This window comes from Anopheles merus, chromosome X (genome assembly GCF_017562075.2).
Source record: "Anopheles merus strain MAF chromosome X, AmerM5.1, whole genome shotgun sequence".
Lineage (NCBI taxonomy): Eukaryota > Metazoa > Arthropoda > Insecta > Diptera > Culicidae > Anopheles > Anopheles merus.
Window position 1 is genome coordinate 12,151,849 of NC_054081.1, and position 20,618 is coordinate 12,172,466.

At 43.7% G+C, this 20,618-nt stretch overlaps 2 protein-coding genes across 3 annotated transcripts in view; both read left to right on the forward strand.

Moving 5' to 3' along the window:
* Positions 1-1,599: 1,599 nt before the first annotated feature.
* LOC121591644 (carbonic anhydrase-related protein 10) overlaps positions 1,600-20,618 on the forward strand; it is an 83,168-nt gene continuing 64,149 nt past the window's right edge. The window contains exon 1 of one of the 2 annotated variants that reach the window (XM_041912385.1): positions 1,600-2,174. The gene's annotated coding sequence lies outside the window, so the exon portion shown is untranslated. Of the gene's footprint in view, positions 2,175-2,205; positions 2,313-20,618 lie in introns of those variants that run through there. The other variant, XM_041912393.1, reaches the window with a different exon arrangement.
* On the forward strand, positions 8,751-10,247 carry LOC121589920. The gene is made up of 2 exons (XM_041909182.1): positions 8,751-9,192; positions 9,269-10,247. The coding sequence occupies exons 1-2, from the start codon at positions 9,152-9,154 to the stop codon at positions 10,245-10,247; spliced, it is 1,020 nt and encodes a 339-aa protein (XP_041765116.1). The 5' UTR covers positions 8,751-9,151.

Sequence of the window (20,618 nt, forward strand, 5' to 3'; positions counted from 1 at the left end):
TCTCTCTCTCTCTCTCTCTCTCTCTCTCTCTCTCTCTCTCTCTCTTTCACACAAACACATACATGCCAATCGCACAGGGAAGCGGAAAAAAGTAGTAAAAGTTTTCCCTTTTCTCAAACAAGCACACTCACACACACACACACACACACACACACACTCGTAGCCATACAAAACCGTATAGTTTGATGACCGACAATTATCCTTACGCCGGAACACCAGCGCACACGTTCGTTTGGGGCGAAAACCGCGAATTCCGGATCCTAGGGGCTTGGCTTCCGGCACTGCTTGTACCGGACATGGGAGGGAGGGAGGGAGGGGGGAAGGGAGGAGTGAGATTTGCTGGTGGACGCGCGTAGATGCGATTTAATCTACGCGAAATGGGTTCACTTCGAAAATAGAGAAAGTTTTTTCCACGATGGCCACGACCATTAAGGACACCCCACTATTCCTTCGGGCTTCGGGGAAAGCGGCTGGGGCGGGGCGCGGTGGGTACAGAGGGCGGGAAGTGAATGAGGTAGCGTGAGTTTTGGGCTGAGCGGTGGGTCAGAGATCCCGGTCCGGTCATCATCGGTCCGCAGCGGTGGCACAGCAATCCAATCAAAATTTGCTGCACGGTGACCAAACGCCAAGAGTTCCATATTGCCATGAGACATAATGGTGGTGAGGGGAAGAAAAAGAAGACAACGGTAAAAAAATGATGTTTTCCCCCTCAAGATCTGGATTCGTTGTATGAGTGTCGTGTGGAGTGTTGCTTAATGTTTCGGTCTGGTAGCGGCTACAAACTTTAGCTGTTTAGAGTTTAATGGCAAAAGATCATTTTGGTCCTTCGAACACGATCACGATCACTTGCATACAAACTTGCGTTGAGTTTCAGATGTGTGGGGCATTCGCTTACGCGTGTACAAATTCATCCAGAAATAAGCGAATTTAAGCAATTACTCCAGTTTTGAATTAAATCTACTGAGCCAAGCTTTAAACGTTTACGCAACAAATAATACTCATTTCACACAACACAATCGGCCCCGAAAGCGTTACCACCCCGTTATTTGCGCTCCCTCCCAAGATCCATCGTAAGAACGCCCTCCATTTTTCGGTTGTGCAACACCGCCGCTCGAAAGGAGTGCGAAAAAATGGAGACTGATTTGGGACCTTAGGGAGCGAACCTGCTTTCGAGCTGCGTCTTGTATGGCCACGGCAATCGGCAAAGGCAGTGTGTGTGTCGGCTGTCATTTTCGCGCTGGGCGGAGGATCTTGGATCTTTGAAGTTTCTCGTTTCCCCTCCCCGGTCCTATCGCCCGACGCACGACCGACACTGCAGCCGAACACTGGCTGCCAGCGACCGTGGCCGAAGCGGCGGACGGCGTGCCGGATAGGCTCTCGGGCTTCGGCATTTCGCCCGAATCGGCGGTCGCGCACGGCGCCGACTCGTGCCCGCCTGCCGATGCTGGGGTAAGGACGCGTGTCGGGCGCGTGCCGTTTGGCTGGAACAGCTGGAACGGCCGAGCCGGACACGAGCACGAGCCCGAGCGGCCGTGCTGCAGCCGTGCTGTTAGAATGCTCTGCCGGCCTGTACCTGTATGCACACTTGCTGGCGGTAAACACACGGTCCGGTTTGAGGAGTCAGTTGTCGTTTGACTCCTGCTGTGGCTTCATGCAAGGCCCACCTGGTAGTGAGGGAGTGCGTTTGTTCCGACCGAGCCGTTAGCGTAGCTGCGATGCAGTGCTGAAAGCTAGCGGGATCTAGCATGTTGCTGCAACCGATGCTGAGCCGCACCGAAGGACAGATCACGGTAACGAGCGCATAGCCGGCTGTGAAACGCGATTGTGACACCGCGATCAAAGCCTGATCGAGAACGCTCAACGGTGCCACCCAAGCAGTGCTGAATTGGTCGATCGCTAGTGAACGGTGCGTGAGTGTGGAACCGAAAATGAGGAACGCTATCAGTCAACCCAGCAAGCCTTCGCTCTCGCTCGTGCTAATGATATGAGCGTGATCTTGCTGTCAAGTCCTTTCTAAAAACCAACAGAAAAAGGTGATTTTTTAGTGAATACCGCACAAAGTGCTCGCTACCAAGACATATCCGAAACTCGAACGATAACAGCAATCAAACATACCAAGAAAGAGGTGATGTGGTGGTGATCTTTCTACGCCGTTTGTCCTAGCATCACAGCAGGTAGGCAACTGAGGCAGAGATGTGTGAAGAGTGCTGACCGGTACGATCGTAGACGGTTCTGTGTATTTAAAGTGACAAGTGGCAAGTTTGATTTAAAAGAGTTAAGCATTTTGGCATCGCGTAATACCTGTATGACCCGTACGTATGCCAGCGGTTGTAGGTCAATCTATTCAAAGCTTTTTTGTTAAGTCTTTGCGCTCCGGTTGCACAATTTTAGCCGAGTCATCCCGCACGTGAGCTGCCGCCTGTCGTTTTGCACGCTGCTGGCAGCATGATTAATGTTTATGTTTCAATTAAAGTAAGCAAGATGCTGCCGTTTGCCGGTGGTCCGCATGCAGCCAACGGCAAACGTCGTTAGCAGGTTGATCTCACGGGCAGGTGTCAGCTATCTGTCATTACCCTAAGCAATTAGGGTTGATTTTGCCAAACATGATGGGTTTTTTTTTGTGGTACAATATGCTGAGATTAAAAACGTTGGAAGTATGTTACATATCCATGGAAGGTTTTTTGGGAATGCAGTTTGTTAAAAAAATTAATGATTTTAATTTCTTCTTATTTCGAAGTTAATTGAAGCGTGTCGTGGATTATAATTTGATTTCTTTTTTAATTTTTAATAGATCTTCACTTGACGAGCGCTAGGCAGCTTATTCATATTGTGGAGTGCCCAAAGTTACTCAACATTTTTTTTACATAATTGTTACTATGGTGATGCAACCGAACGGTTTCTATTGATTTGGGAAAGTTAAATATGTTATTGTTTGATAATTGTTCAAAAAGTTTTTTTTTTAAACATGAAGATAGTATTTCAAATATCTTGTCTGAGCTTCTGAGGTGGTGCTTTGTGTATTTTAGTGTATTATTCAATTAAGTGAAAGTACTAAAACTAGCGATCAGCACAAGTTCACTGCGATTGTGAAAAATGTAAAAAATGAGTAGTACGTTTCTTAAGAGTTATTGCCTCTTAAGTTCTTAAGAGTTATTATAACTCATTCGAAATAATTTGTTGAGTTGGTTTCAGTTTGTTTTATTTCCTTAAATACAGGGTTTTCCACGATTTATTGGTTGGTTTCCATCAATTTTTGGCTGGTTCCCATATTTTTTTGGTGCGTTCCCACGATTTTTTGGACGTTTCCCAGATTTTTTGGTTTATTTGTATTGATATCCAATTGGACGATACCAATAATTTATGGGAACGGACCAAAAATGTATGGGGTACGATCAAAAAATCGTGCGAACGCACCAAAACATCAAAGGAACTGACCAATAAATCGTGGGAAACCCTGTAAAAGCTGTTTTAATAATCCACTTTATTTGTATTGCTGTACAGGAGATAATTGCTGCTCAGTTTTGTTCCTGTTGCATTTTTCAAATTTTGTTACAATTCCTATAGCTTGGCGTTAAAAATATAATAGGAATTTTGAATTCAAAAGGATTCCAGCGGGCATTGAAGACATTGTTGTACCGGATTGTTTGTTTTCTTTTCTACAATTTGAAAAACTTTTACAATTTTTTGATGTTTTTTTTTTTTTTGGATGCAAACAATTATTCCTAGTACATTGGAATTATTTTTTTGAAAGGGACCTCTATTATATTTACAATGATAAACCAAACTCCAGCAGTGCTACAGGAACAAAATAAGGCAACAAATATCTCCTGTACAGCAATAAAATTAAAGTGCTTTATTTATATCTGCTTGTATTCATGTTGTTCATGCTTAAATTAATGTAATCGCAAGATCCACAATCAGTTAAAGCCAAACCTACTTCTACTACTTAACTGTTTGTGCAAAACATGCATAGATGTATTAGTTTTCAACAGTGAAGATTAAAAATGAAGAGATTAATTGGAGTTTTAAGGTACTATAACCTATTAGAACCAGCTAATTTAAATTCTGTTTATGAAGTTTATCAACAGAAGGGCAAAAGATGAAAACATATTCGAAAAGTTGTTTTTCTAGCATCAATTCCACTAGTAAGGGGTAGATTGAAACACCCAACAATCTTGATTCGCTATACATTACTCTTTATAAACTGTCAACTGCCAAAAACTTTTAACAAAACAATAATGATACAAAATATGCCTTATAAAGCATCATTGTCTCATTAAATCTCTCCCCAATCGCCGGGTAAAACAGTAAAAAAAAGCATATCCTGTGCAACAATTGCAAGCGGGGAAGAAATTTCACAGATCACCGAATGCTGTTGCCCAACGCTGCCTGCATTGCCTCAGTTATGTAATTATGTGGAGCAACTGTATGCAACCGTATGTCTTATTTTGGTCACTACTCACCAGGGATTGGACTCTGTTAGAGGAGGATGAATCGGAAATACAAAGCAAAAAAAAAACAACGAAAACAAAGCAAAACTACGAAACGTACAAGTAAAACAAAAAAAAGCGACAACAAAATACAAAATGAAAACACACACTAAAAGCCCGTTTTGCTAACCGAAAACACGGGAATACGAGAGAGAGAGAGAGAGGGAGAAAAAACAAAAAAAGAGGAATGTGCATGCATCGGTTGCCAAGGTATACATGTATGAAAGCATAAATTCCTCGTCCATGTGCAGCTCGTGGCAAATGGTGCACGCGGGTGCATCATTTCAAGCGATACCAGGCTCGAGGTTTGCCTTATTTTTCTGCCCCTTTTCGCTGTCCCCCCCAACGCTCTCTTGTTCACCCCGTTCCTACCAATGCTTCAGATCGCTTCAGATAAAGGCACCGCAGGAGAATGAGCGGAGCGCAACAAGGAATGTACTAGGAATCCCACATAATCGATCCCAATCTCCCGTCCCCAGTCCCCATAAAGCACCCCTCAATTCACCACCCCAAGCAACAACAAAAAAAAGGAAAAAAAGAAAATTTCGTACATCCAAAATCGGAATTCGCTAGCGTGAGGCGACCTCCCGTTCCCGGTGCAAGTGTGCAGCCAAGGGTTTAAAAGTGTTTTTCCGCAGACCATTGGTTTCCAATTCCCAAACCTCGGGAGCTGGGATGGGGAATGGGGCCGTTCACCGAAACGAATTAAACCGCAGGGCTAAGGTGTGGGTGTGTGTGTGTGTGTGTGTGTGAATGTGTGTTTCCGTGTGTATGTGTGTGGGGGTGGTTTGAGTTGAGGGTGAAGCTGGTGAGAACCCCTCCGCCGTACGGTGGTGCAGTGAGGTGGGCACCATCCAGAAGTTGTGCTAAAGTTCGTGATTGTGCAAATATGAAGGAATGGAGCGAAGCCGAGTGAAAGGGCCAGAGCAGGGCAAATTTTCTCTCCCGTGGGGGACTGCCAAACTGCATCGATAGGGTTCAGGGAGGGGTGGGGGTTTCAAGGGAGAGGGAATCGGATATTCGGTAGAAACGGTGGCCCTGTACCGTAGTGACCGGGACGGAAATTAAAGGATATTTTTCGTAGCAGTTGGTTCCATCGCTTTTATGGTTAACCGTAATCCCTGCAAGCGCATTATGTTGATCTCTTCCCGACGATCGTCTTGTGCTGCTTTGGGCAAGCAGTCGAGCTCGTTCGCAACGTTTGATTGGCCGCCGCCGTCTGGGTTTCTGTTTTCCAACAAACCTAGCTACGGGATAACGCTAATAACTCAGTGAGCAACGTTCCAAAGCATAAATATTGCTTAACTTAAGCAGTTTAGCTTTTTCAAGACCAACAATTTGCATGTCAGCTAGTGATGCTAGCTGGCACAAAACCTTGATTTAGAATTAAGCAAAAATTAGAAAAATTGAAATACTTTGTCCCCTATTTCCTCTACAAAGTAAGCAAGTTGCTCACAACTACTGAAAAAAAGATCTACTTCAGACATTGTCATACATGCGAAGCCTTTCAATCCGGCTCGCGAAGAACTCTGTAGCATGTGTTGTAGTAGTTGATTAGTGACGGCACTCTGAAATCAAACTCCTCATATTTGCACCCATTTTGCTGACTTTGAGACATTCTGCAGAGTTCAGAAACCACGTGTCAAAATACCACTTTCTTCAATTTATCAATCAGGATACTCTTTAGCTTCTGCAACAAATTAGACAGATACATTTAAAAATCTTGAAAATCCTAGTACAGTGGAACCTCGCATAACTTGTCATGCCTTCTTCCATAAAGAGCCTTCTTTTCCATAAAATCGGTGTAAAAAGTGAAATAATTGGTTGCAGGACCGCCATTGTGCTGGAAAAAATTACACATATGCCCCTGAATATCTGAATCAAGTTTTCGTGAAACTAATAATTGGGATGTATTTTTATTTCACTATTTCTTCATCATTATTCTTGCTCCATTATTGATTGTTTCTTCTTCTTATTCTTTTTGAAAACACGTTTTTGAACGATGATTTATTGGTTTGTGTCGGTACCAGCATGACTTTGTTTTCCAAAAATACGAAAATTTCGTCTCAATTGAAAAAAAGAGTATTTAGGTAAAATTCTGCAGTGCGAATAAGGATATGAAAGATTTTCATACATGTGTTGGCATCAAATCTGCAACACCACCAAAAGGCGTGCAAGAAACACTCGTCAACGTATTCATATGACACACTCTGTATGTTAAATGAAGCTTAAGTCTCGAATCTCTAACTTCCCCGAGTGAAACTACAAAACTAAAGCAAATCCTCAATGCTAACCGATCGTGATCTTTCGCATTGGCACCGTAAAAATGTACCCGGAACGCAAATGATACTGCTCGTTATGCCAGATTTTACTCGAAAAGTATTGGTTGAGCATTTATTAGATTTGCTCATTGTGGGTTCCACTGCGCTTAACAGTCGTTTCCGCTAAATTTTGACTCTAACTCACCTTTTTTATCTCAAAGCTACCAATTTTTTACAGTGAGTCACAATTTTTTGCCTCAAAGACATCAATTTTTGACAGTGCGGATCAATTTTTGACTGTGAGTCACTCGCTATCTTCACAAAAATAACGTAATTTATGACACTGTGTGTTCTGGAATTATCAAAATTATGTTAAGTAGTGAATAATTTCATTGATATCATTTGAAATGTCTAAGTTGTTATGTCAGTTTTCAATTATGTAATGGAGTGAAACGAAATTGGCCTGTATTTTTAGAGTAAAAGTTGATGCGTTCTTTGAAATTATGATCTCTTAGAGCCTAAATTAGGTAAATAAAGGTGCAATTTATATGAGGTCGAGTCTGAACAGAAAGTTGGACAGTCTCTTTTGCTTTAATAAATGGCCACAAATTGGCTGAAATAGTGTGAAAATCATGCGTTATCGTTATTAGTCATTAGCGTCGTTGAAAGGCTGTACTTGTTCCTCGCGTGTTTATTGAAGCACCTAAGCTTAGAGTACAAGTTCCGAAAATTGATAGATTTGATATGCTTGGTTTTCCATGAGTGTGTTTAGATACTGCCCTGATGTTCTTTACTCGCATAGCCTAAGAGAATCCTCATCTATGTGTGAAGACGACATACATACGATGAGTTTACAGAATTGTTCAGAAATTCTCAAATTTTGCGCATATCTGGAGTAATCCATTCCGAGTTAGGTCTGATTTAGGTCGACCGCAGCTGAATGTGCGAGTTAATATCATTTAACTGCTTTGCTTAGTGTAATTTTATTTCCATGTATTTCCAACGACTGTATGTGGAAATAAGAACTATTGCCACCTAACTTTGGCTCTAAGGCATCAATTTTTGCCTCTAAGGCATCAATTTTTCACAATGCGCATCATTTTTTTGACTCTAACGCGCCTATTGTTGTCTGTAAGTCATCAATATTTGACTCTTGTAGGAATCATGACAATTTTACAAGTTATTTAAGCAGATTTTAAAAGTTTTTTTTCAACAGCTCATTAAAAATATAAAAACTGTGCAAATTGATTGTTTCTTGAGAAAAAATGATGAAATTTGGGAAATTCTAGAGCTTTTGTTTACAGCTGAAAATAAATGCCAATTTTTTTCACTCCATTAAAAATGCCAAAATAGGCAAAACAATTGTTTTATTTTAAATTCTATCAATAAAATTATTCATTACTTAACTTAATGTCAATCCTTTCAGAACACACAGTTTCAGAAATTACGTAAAATGTTGTCTTTGAGGCAAAAATTGATGCGCACTGTCAAACATTTATGCCTTCGAAACAAAAATCGTGACATGCTGTCAAAAATCCCTGCCTTCGAGACAAAAATAGGCGAGTTAGAGTCAGAATCTAGCGGCAACAACTGTAATCAAAGATACATAGTGAATCATTTAACATGAAAAGATTTGTTGGAAGCGACGAAAAAATTTACATTTGATAAAATTGACCTAAAAGGTCCAAGAATATGTCTTTAATATTTTTAGCCAATCGATTTAACCATGCAGTGGAGTAAATTAGTGCAAAAATTGACCAAAATGCACGCGACCCCAAAACAAGTGCTACATCACTGATCTACACTATCCTTAGAGGAAAACCACAAACACAGCAGCGTGTGTCAGGAGATTGGCTTGGAAAATGCTCCGATAGTTTGCTTGCTCATCCTTCCTTGTTGGTGTCATTATGAGCATCGCTGCTGCTGCCCATGCCGGCCCTTGACAGATTTAGGTTACACCGGAGGGAAAAGCAGAGATTGACTTAGAGAGAGATTGACTGTCAAACTGAGTGGATGTGCCTTCCTCGTGCTCCTGATTTTTTATGCTGTTTTGCCGTGCTATTTTCTGGAATTTCAACATTTGCAACAGTGGTGCTGCTGAGTTGTTCGTGCTGGCTAGTGTGTGCCTTCGATTAATATAAAGTTGCACTGGAGTTCTTCTGTTAATTCAACATTTTTGCCGAGAAAGTGTTTGGCTTCGTTTCTGCTCCTGTCACTCATCAGTTTGTGCTGAGTCATCGTTATGCAGTGCTCAACCTGCAATGCACCCACCGATAGTGCTAATTCGGTGTCCTGTGCCGGTGTTTGTGGTTCCAAGCATCACACCCATTGCACGGGGTTGTCTCGTGATTCTACTCGTGAGCTTGGGCGTAATAATCAGTTATTGTGGTTGTGCAAAACATGTCACGAGTTTCGCAATGGCACAAATTCACTTCTCACAAGTGAGATAGCAGCCCTACTCGAATTGGTGAAAGCAGATATTCTCACCACAATTGACTCATCTCTCTCTTCTCTTAGATCGGCTATCAAGAGCGATTTGCTTCCTGAGATCCTCGCTCTCGTTGATAAGCGAGCGCTAGCACCCATATTAGCTAAGCCGTCTGTTAGCAACGCATCGCTTACGCACACATCCACTAATGTATCGTCGCTCAATGCCACAAATACATCCAGAACGACTAAAACAGCTTCCGCTCGCCGTACATTTACTAACTCAACGGAGCTCACTGCTGATATCCAAGCTGCGAACGATACCAACACTGTAGAAGATTCTGACAACTGTAACCACTACAATCATCGTACTAAGCCGACTAGTGATGTTAGTGCTGGAAACTACCGAACAAATACACAAGCATCTTCTGATCCTGTTTTGAACCAAAACACCACCAACAGGGGCATAGCCGAGAAAGTATGGTTATACTTCACGAACATCAAATCGCATGTCTCCGCTGATGATATGCGTGTGTGGCTTAAAGCTGTGCTACCAACGGACGATATTAATGTTTACCGTCTCACGAAAAAGGGTGTGAACCTGGACTCGATGTCCTTCATATCGTTCAAAGTGAGTGTTCCTAAATCTCTTAAGGAGCTTGCGCTGCAGTCTACTATTTGGCCAGTTTCACTTACTGTTCGGGAGTTTGTTGCTCGTGGCCTACCAAAGCAACGTGTACATGAAAGGGCTCGATTTGACCCTTCTGAGCTTATTTCGCATCGTACAAATAGTGAAAATTGCTCTTCAGCTGTGCCAAAAACTACCGCTCATCCGGATCATTTTTTGGAACATCGATCGCCACCCCCACAGCGCGGGATTCTATCACCATCCCAGTTGACCGAGATCCTAGAGGCTATTCAACTGGAGTTTCCTCCCACACCGCCTCAGTTATCACCGGGGTGGGGCTTCAATCACAATTCAATCTCAGCAACAGAACAGCTCACAATTAATAGACCCATTCGTGATATATTACCAAAATGTTCGAGGCCTTCGCACCAAATACAATGAATTGCGCCTTTCTGCGAATGAATCAGGGTTTGAAATGCTTGCCCTTACTGAAACCTGGTTAAATGAATCGATTCCATCCAACATGGTCCTTGATAGTGATGCCTACAACATATACCGCTGCGATCGAAGCAGGTTAAACAATGAACGTTTGCGTGGGGGTGGTGTGCTACTTGCATGTTCCGTTCGATATCCTTCTGTGGCACTTAACATTAATCAACCCACGCTTGAAGCTTTATGTATACGTGTTTCTTTTTCTAAGTTTCGTCTTTATGTGGGGATTGTTTATGTGCCACCGTATTTGAGCAGCGACCGCAACTATTTGGAATCCCTTTCTGCTTTCATCAGTGATGCATACATGCAAATGAAACCGAATGATCATCTTATCCTTCTGGGCGACTTCAACCAACCTGCGTTAGAGTGGTCGCTTTCTACCGTAGTAAGGCCAGATTCATCTTCAGCTATAAGACATTATGTGCCACATATTTCTTCGAATACATCCAGTTCCTGCTTTTTGGATATGTTAAACTTGCATGAACTCTATCAGCTGAACGGGGTGCATAACCATTTAAATCATTATTTGGACCTGGTGCTCTCCAACTCTGCTGCAGCTGCTTGTTGTTCTGTGTATCCTGCTTCGTCACTGCTCCTGCCCCAGGATGCCCATCATCCTGCCCTAGAAATTGCGTTACCGTCTTCTTTATTTAGGGCTAGTAGGGTTAGGAATGTATTACCTTCTGCTCCTAATTCATTGAGTGTTCGTTATAATTTTCGGCTCACAGACTATCGTAAACTTAATTCAATTCTATCTCGTTCCGACTGGTCTTTTTTTTATCAATGTACATCGGTCGACGAGGCTGTCCAATCGTTTAATGCTTTGTTAACCTCTGCACTCCTTTCATGTACACCTATTTTTCGTTCCCCTCCTAATCCTCCCTGGTCCAATCGTACTCTTCGCAACCTGAAAAAGGATAGAATGAAATATCTTAGCAGGTATCGTCTGAACCGATCTGCATTCAACTTTCGTTTATTTAAGTACGCTGCCTCTGCGCATCGACTATACAACAGGGCTCGTTTTGAGGCCTATTCGAGTAGACTGCAATCGCGTTTCCGTTCTGATCCAGCATCCTTCTGGCAATTTGTTAGAATACGAAGAGGGTGCAATACGTTACCTAATGAAATGGTACTTGATTCTCGAACTGCCTCTACGCCTGTTGAGATCTGTGAGCTATTCTCTGCACATTTTTCCCAAATGTTTGAGCCACCGGTTAGTGACCCTAACCTTATTGAGGCTGGGCTTCTCTACACGCCAGAGAACTTAATTAATCTCTCCGATATTTCGGTTAGTTCTGAAACAGTTGTACAGGTGTTATTTGGGTTGAAACGTTCTTTTACTCCTGGTCCAGATGGCATTCCTGCCTCTGTTTTAATAAACTGTAAGGACGTGCTTGCTCCACACCTTGCTAAAATTTTCAACCTTTCACTTTCTCTTGGGGTTTTTCCTGCTCTTTGGAAATCCTGTTGGCTTTTTCCGGTATACAAAAAGGGCTGCCGTAGCATTGTTTCTAATTATCGTGGGATAACCCAAACATGCGCCACAGCCAAAACTTTTGAGCTATGTATCCTTCCAACCATACTTCATAGTTGTAGTTCAGCTATTAGCGCTAAACAGCATGGGTTTATGCCTGGTAGGTCTACTTCAACTAATCTCATGTCTTTTGTTTCCAATATTTTTAGATCTTTTGAGGCCGGTACCCAACTTGATGCAATATACACCGACTTTCATGCTGCTTTTGATAGTTTACCTCACTCTTTATTATTAGCTAAATTGTCTAAACTTGGTTTTGGTGATGGCATTATTAGCTGGCTGTCCTCATATTTAAATAATCGATCATGCAGGGTTAAAACCGGGTCGTACTTATCTGAGGAGTTTTTTTGTACGTCAGGTGTCCCTCAGGGTTGTGTGCTTAGTCCACTTCTGTTTTCTTTGTTCATCAATGATGTTTGTAATGTTTTACCTCCTGATGGTCATCTTCTTTATGCGGATGATATCAAAATCTTTTTACCTGTGTCTTCTTCTTCTGATTGTCTGAGACTTCAGCATTACCTCAATGCATTTGTTCATTGGTGTTCATCCAATTTACTTCGCCTGTGTCCCGAAAAATGTTCTGTTATTTCTTTCTCTCACTCTCTTTCTCCTGTTTTATTTAACTATACTCTCTCTAGCGCTTCCCTCTCTCGTGTTATGTCCATCCGTGACCTTGGTATTATACTTGACTGTCGTCTTAACTTTAAACTGCAGCTTGATGAGGTGCTACTAAAAGCAAACCGAACCCTTGGGTTTATCTTACGTTTTACCTCTATTTTTAGAGATCAAAGCATCCTAAGAATCCTTTATTGTGCTTTGGTAAGGCCTATTCTTGAATACGCTAGTATCATCTGGAATCCTCCCACTATTGATGGCTGTTCGAGAATTGAAAGCATTCAGCGCCTCTTTACCAGGATTGCTTTTCGTCGTTTGTTCGGTGCTGCCTCACTACCTCCCTATGAAACGCGATTGCAGTTATTCAATCTTCACTCTTTAAGCTTCCGCCGCCAAGTGTTTCAGGCTTGTTTTATTGGTGGCTTATTACTTTCTGCTACTGATGCTCCTGATTTACTCTCGTCCATCTCGCTGTATGTTCCCTCTCGTTCTCTTCGTCCACGTGATCCTCTGTCAATTGAAACACGTCATACTCTTTATACTTTCAATGACCCTCTTCTGTCCTGTTTCAGATTGTTTAACCACTTTTACTATCTCTTTGATTTCGACTCCTCTCTTAACTCTTTCCGTAACCGTATTTTTTCTTCTAATTCCCTTTAATTATTCTCCTTAGTTTTCTTTTACTCTCTTTTTTTTTGTTAAGTTTATTAAGTTAAGTTTAAGTGTTAGTCTCTACGCTCTACCCTTGTTTTTTCTTTTCTTTTTTGCTAGGTCAAGACTAGGTTAGTTAGGCTTAGTTTTTCATGAATCATTTTGTTTTTTTGTTAGTATTTAATTAGTTTTAAGTCCATTATATTTAGCCTTGATGGCAGATATTGTATTAAATAAATGAAATGAAATGAAATGAAATGAAATGAAAAGCAGCCTCTGCAAAACTGTCACTTTCAAAAGACAGCTCCACCGTGCTGAAATTTGAATGAACTCCACCGCCAGGCCAGGCAAACGACGAACCCACCCAGCATGCCCCCATAATCGATATATCGATACGGAATGTTTTGTTGTTTGATTAAAAAACTAGAAAGAAAGAAAAAAAATATCTTCTCTGCTCATTTCCATCGATCAGATTGCACGAAGGATGTCATCCCGTCTCGCTGCAGGTCGTTTTCTTTCATCTGCACGGTCGGTTCTTCGTCGCTCTGCGCTCGCCTTCGCACTAGCATTTGATTTCGAACCACGAACGGCGCCGACACAGCAGTGCCGCGCGGGTACAGCTCGAACGCGAGAATGTATAACGACGAATAATCATAAATACATTCGTTATTTGCATTGCATTAGAGATTCAGCCATTTCACAGTCGTTATCACAGATGCCCCTGTGCAGCTGTGTTGCAATTTTTGTGCCGGAGCATCCAGGAGTGCCTGTTTCCCACTGCCTGCGAACCGGGTAAGACGATTGTTGCAGCGATTCGATTTTTCGATTAAACTATCGTTTGCTTTGCGAGCGACCGGCGGGTCCGGGGGCCGCCGGTTTGATGGATGCCTTTGACGGATCGATAGTGACGCTTGCCCGGTCACGTTTACACTCATCGTACATTGGGGAAGAGAGGCGCCCAGGAAAGGCGAAGATTAGGGTAACGTTTCTTGAAAACATTTCGTTTTCTCGTTGCTCACCCCGCGAAACGAAACGGCGCCTCAAACAAGCTCCCGGGTGAAAGCTAATGAAGCAACAATGATAACTCAACCAACATCGGGAACTGTTTTATCTTCCAATGGAGGAGGGAGAAAAAAAAACAACTCCCGCACTACTCTGAAACAGATGCACCGGTAAAGATTTTCCATCCACCAGCAAAACTGTGCTCCACTGCCCAGCATTCGGTACCGGGACGGGCGAACTGTAATTGAGCGAAAAGAGGAGAAGAAAAGTGAAAAATAAAAAAAAGGCAACAAACACTGCTCCTCCTGCTAGCACATCGGGAAGCTGCAGGAACAGGTGTGCATCTGCTTGTCCCTATTTATGTTACTACCGCCACATCCCGTCGCGGGTTTCCGGGCGGAGATGGTCGGATCCTTTCAACGCTCACCTCGGCCGGGACGGGCAAGATTTTTCTCATTTTCATATTATTATAGAACAAATAATAAATTTCATTCCATTTCTCTTTCGCTCGTGCCCGACTCTTTCACCGTTTGTGGGTGGGTAGGCGAAGGCGGGCGGCCCTACTTCTTGTCCGTGGTGTCACTTTTCTCTTATTTTCTCTATCCTTCTACTACATGGTAAAGCCCAGCTGAAGAGATAGGGCGAGAGGGGGGAAATTAAAACGATTTTTTGTGTGTGTGCGCTCGCTCTCACTCTCTGTTTCGTGATGATGGTTTTGGATTTTTCCGAACAAGTTTTCCCCTAACCACCGCCATGCCACGAGGTATTTGCGTCAAACTCGTGATCCACCAGAGAAGGACAGACATAAAAAAAACCAACAAACAAACACCGGAAGCTTAGCACCGAACGTCCGGTTCGTTTCGTTTGTTTATGTTTGAGCCGGACCCATTTAACACAGCTGAAATAAAAAACAAAACAAATATATCTACAAAAAAAAGAAGCCAACTCTGTCTGTCTGGCTTTTGCACGTCTGGCCTACCGGGGCGTACCATTGGGTGTCCCTGTATCCATTCGGTGGCGACCAATTGCCTTGCCGGACGCCCGACGCCGCATGCACCGAAACAGTTGACATTTGTATGAACGCCGGTGTTTCGATTGCATACATCCCGGGCTGCGTCGTCCTGATGCTGATGGGCTTGCAACATTATGCGAATTGTTTTCGGGCCGAGCTCGAACTCATTTAAGTTGGTCGTTTTGAATAGATAGAGCTTTTAGGATAGAGCCGTTCGACGTACGAGCGATTTTGATTATAGCGCCTGCAGGGCTGGCAATTCGTTACGACAGGTACGTTGATGAGGTTTGCTACGCGTACAGCTCATATGCTTAGTGACTCATATTGCTGCAAGATCTGGCAGCAATCGTTTAGGTGCACTAAAACTCAAACTTTCTTACAAATTTCGGTTTTGTTTTGTGAAACACTCAAACTACGTGCATAAATAATTACGGCATAAGTGACGCCTGAAAATTAGGCAATACTCGTAACATGCCGTTCCTATCACTAGCCAATTACATGCTTGTTGCCACTTTTAGATTGTATTACCGAGCTGCGAAAAGGTACTTCTGTACTCGCATCATCCTGCAAGACCAAAAAAGCTGTTTGCATCTTTTTTCTTCTGTTTTTTTACCTCAAGCACAATGTAAACGAGATGAAAACTAAATATTTATCTTTCACACTCTCCCGTTTTTTTTTTGGTGCGGTACGGTAACAACACTATCAACACACAATGAGCCGGTGCAGTTGAGGCACACTCGTATCGGCGGGGGCCAGCTGTCGGTTGGGAAGACAAATAGATCAACATTAAAATTCTACCTTAGCTAGCACGATTTCCACGATTGTGATGAAAAGCAGAATAATCTAAATGTTCAAGAGCTGGAGAGAAAGAAATAGAGAGAGAGATAGAATGAGCGAGAGAGAGAAAGAGGGAGATAATCAAAGCAAAAAAAGCGTACCTAGAAGTCCATCGTTCTACGATTTATTTTTCTATTTTTTGTCGTAGTTGGTCTGCATCCGGTAACCAACAGGCACAGCACAGTTCGGTAGCTCTTAAGCAAACTGCTATCATTTTCGTGCCCCTTCCCACGGCTAGTTAAGTCAAAACCCTGGTGTATGTGTGTATGTGTGTGTGTGCAGTTAGGACGTTCCCGGTTCCCGGGGTCGGGATGCTGTTTTCAACATTGGCAACAACCCGCAAGGTATGTTTGCTCACCCGGAATAAACGGGTCATACGAGGGAAAAACATACAACTTTCCTTCCTGGCGAAACGCGAAGGCAGGAAAGGGCGTGTGACAGAGAAACAACATCAGCTCGATGAGCGGTAGTGTATGAACTTTCATCCCTGCTCCCAACAAAAACAAAAAAAGGAAAATAAAAAAAAGCGTAAGCGCCATCTGTCGGGGAGTCATAGGGTGAGGGGGTAAGAAAATAAACTAGAGCGAAAACTTTCAATTCATTAGCTGGGTGCATTTTAACCTTCGCTCGCCCTGCGAAGGTGTGGAAACATACCGCTCTGCCGGGATGGGAAGGGACGCATCGGAGCTGGTTCGCTTTCGGTGCTTCAGTTTGTTGCCAAAACTGGGGGGCTGGCGGGGTTCACTGAACCTGCATTCAACAAATTATTTCCTCCTGCTGCACCGCACGCTGATGGTACGGAGTTTGTATTTGTGTTTGCGATCACTGACAGATTGTTTCTGGGGGGGGGGGGGGGGGGGCGATTTTCGGTACCGGGGGGGGGGGGGGGAGAGCTAAATGTCACGATGAAACGAACGCTTGGGCCTTGCCTTGCACACTGTCGCGCCGGGACCTAACGCCGTGGCCACGGATAGTGGGAAGCGTCCGCTCTAATCCGGGAATGAGCCTAAACTTATTTGTGCAACATTTTCTGCAAATGAACCGTATCATCAATATTGGTCGTTCCACACCTCCCCTCTTGTGTGGGTGTTTTTGTCTTCTCTTCCTCTCCTTGCTAACGCTAAACTCCGGGCAAGTAGGAAATTCAAAATTGTCACAAAAGTATTTCTCAAGCAAAACTACTGCTGCTGAAGGGGCTGTTCGTAAAACAGGCCCGACAGCCTTAGCCACGGTGGCCCGGTGCTAATCCGCTTAACTTTTGCTTCCACCCAGCTTCACAATGCCTACCCTTATACCTGGACCGCAGCATCCCGCGACTGGAGCTCCGGTAGCGTTTAGAGTTTCGATGCGACGGCCAGAGCCAAAAAAATCTCCGAAATAAAAAAATGGAAAACAGGAAGGCAAAAAATTCGGCACCATTTTAAAACTATTGCGTTCCGTATGAAGCAGGCAGCAGCGGGAGTGTGCCTGAGCCACACCAAACAACTGCGCACAACTGGGACACGGCTGCGATACGTTAATTTCCAAGGCGCTGGCATACCTTGGCTCGATCCGGTGGCTCTGGGAGTGGTGAGCGGAGGTTGCCATATTGTTTTTTGTTTGCAAGGGGGGGGGGGGGGGAAGAAAACATTTGCGCGGGTCAACCGGAAAAGCAATCACTAGCACGTGAAGCTGGCACCATGAGCGGAACTAAAACAAAAAAACACGCACACTAGCATGAGCGCTCCTGGACGGAGCAATGGGGCGAAAACACAGCGCTTGTGACATTTTTCACAATTTTTGTTTTACTTTTTCCATCCCGGTCGCTCTGCCAAATTTCGTTGATTAGGCGTAAGTTGCAATGTGTGCCCTGTTCCGACCGAATATACCTTTTCGTGCGACTCGGAACTACTTGCGAGTGTTTCGTGTGCCAAGGAGCAAAACAAAGCAGGGACAGGAAAAAAAGGTTGAGGCTATAGTTTAATTCAATCATCTGTATGTATACGACGAGCAGGTTTCCGCAAGAAACAGGCTCGCGCTTCAGAATGTCGCCTGAGCGTTTCAGCGCCTGGCCGCCGTGAGTGGCTCAGATTTTTATGTAATTCGATTACACCCGGCAACGATGTAGCGGGACATCTTACCATCAGCTGGCAAAGCAACTGCTTGGATCGATAGTTTACTTCCAGCCGTGTCACAGCCGTAGTTCTCGGGAAATAATATTCAAACTTTTGCGCGACATTGCCAGGCAACGCTCCAAAATACTCCCCTGGTAATAGGACGGGATGGATAAAGACAAACGGGAAAGATGAACATTTTTCAGAATTTAAGTATAGCTGAAATTTTGAAAAAATTTTATAATCAAGCATCCTATCCTAATGTTTTCGCATGATATACGTCACATTGGACAAATTTGAGAGCAGTGCATATTTTGAATGAAGGGTCACGCTTGTGGGTCTTCTTCAACTGTTACGGATATTGGGCTCTACAATTGCATTATTTCTATTTTCAGCTGCATTTCTATGTGAATGAGTTGTCACCAGGTCAGGTCTTGTATTCTGGTAGTTTCTGCATCCTAAAAGTGAGAAAGACGAACACTCTAACATCTATTAAATAAATAAGAGCAACTTATGACAGTCAGAGATCACTCTTTAACAGTAGAAAGCATTGAAATTTGTGAGGAACTGACGCCACCGTGCCTTGCACGACGCAAATGAGTCACCTCACGACTCACGAGATATCTTTCCACAACTTGGACTACTTCATTTTGTGTTCAATCAGGAAGAGGAACAGATAAGACACTTGTCAGAAATAGATCAGAGATTCTAAGGGATTTCAGATGTCGATTCTTGAAAGTAGGAATTTAGTTTGGATAAAAAAATTGCAAGAACTTTGGAATTGGACAGTTGAGCAATATCCTAAAGTGAAACTGCAAAATGTCCTTGGGTAAGCTTGGATCAGCCTCTCCGCTGCTGAGGCATGAAATGTGAATAACGGTTTTGGTTCTGGGGAAGATGAATCAGGTTGTCAAATAAGGCCTGCACAAGTTTCATGTTCACTGTATTTATGTATCTCTATTTTCTACAAACATTCTCCAAAGTTAGTCTTGAGGACTTGACCTGCCTTCCCTTACAAGTGTGAAGTATGAAGTTTGAATCGTAGTAAGAAGTGCAAGCATTCATACACTGCTGCTATTGGTTTCTCGACTGAAACCTTTCAATCCATTAAACAACCTTTCAGAAGTGACTTCACTGAAACAAAATCTTTGAATAAAACTGTATGTAGATTCGATGGAACGTAAAACACTTAACCTTCCATAAATAGACCAAATTCCACCGGCTAGACGTGAGATCTTCAAACAATCCGCTCTAACCCGCTCTCCCCTACGTGCATTCCTCGCCGGCGCATGCGATTAAGCATTTGTGTCCTTCCTTCACTCTATCATACCTTACATGCTACATATGCACTGGCCCAACTCTACATCCTCTGCTGCGATGGGTCGTCTGCCGCTTAAATCCCACGTCCGTTCCCCCCCCCCCTCTCGGAGGTCCCAGCGTCCGATGCACCTCCCCGGAACATTGGATAATGCGGATGTTGAAGTTGTCTTCGGTGGATCGACCCCAGCAGCACTTCGATTGCGATTTGCCAGTGCAAGTCCGAAATATTATTGCACCCCGCCTCTCCTCTAACCTCGCTCTCTTGCGAGCGGAAAGGGGAAGAAAAAATCGATTGCGATTTCCATCATCACCTTGCGCCCGTTCCGGATCCCAACACCTGCTCACTCAGGGGAAAACGCAGCACGCAGCTCGATGGTGCAGTGTTAGATGGTAAGCGGATTAGGCGAACTAGAAATGCGTCTCATCGATTGCATCGAACACACAAACACGAACATACTCGGGACATGGGAAGAGTTTTGCACATCCGGCCAGCAGGGGGAAAAAAACGCAAACGGACAGTCCACGAGCGCATTGGGTGTGTTCTTCCAGCAATTCTTGTTTTTCTGATTCACTCAGGAAGAACTTCCGGCAGAATCCCAAAATGCTTACCCGCGCAGCTCCAAACAGTTGAGTTGATGGATTGGTTGTTTGTATGTTTTTTTTTTGTTCACTTCACTCCCTACTGCTGTGGAAATGGCCACCGCACCGGGTGCATCAGCATGTAGTAGGCAGCTTAGCATCACGGGGCGAACCCTGGTGAGGCATCGCAAAAACTAAGCGCCATTCAGTGCTGGGCCCCGGCATGTAAAATTGATGCAGCTTCGACGTTGTACGCGTGTAGTTTTCGGACAACCCTTCTTTCGAAGGTCCTGGTCCGGTCGCGAGTGCACCGTGCATCGTTGTAGGGAGCACAGTAACATAATTTTGTTGCTGTACTTACCTATGCTTGATATATTTGCTAAACGAGGCAACGCTTAGTGTGGCTTTCGGCGGACCAGCATGCGTTTCGTTTTGTGGGAAGCTCCAAACGGCCGCTTTTGTTTATCCGAAGAAGTCCTTGGGTTGGAGTGTAGCTGCTAAAAGCTGCCATCTTAGTGCCCGTGGCACTAATCGCACACATTTGCAAATGGATAAATTGCGGCACAGCTCGCACCAGCAGCGGCACGCACTGAGTTCCCAGCAGGTGAGTTCCCAGTGCCGTCTCCGTGTGCGCGTGGCCGCAAGGGGTAGACAATTTGCTTTAAAAGGTAATAAAC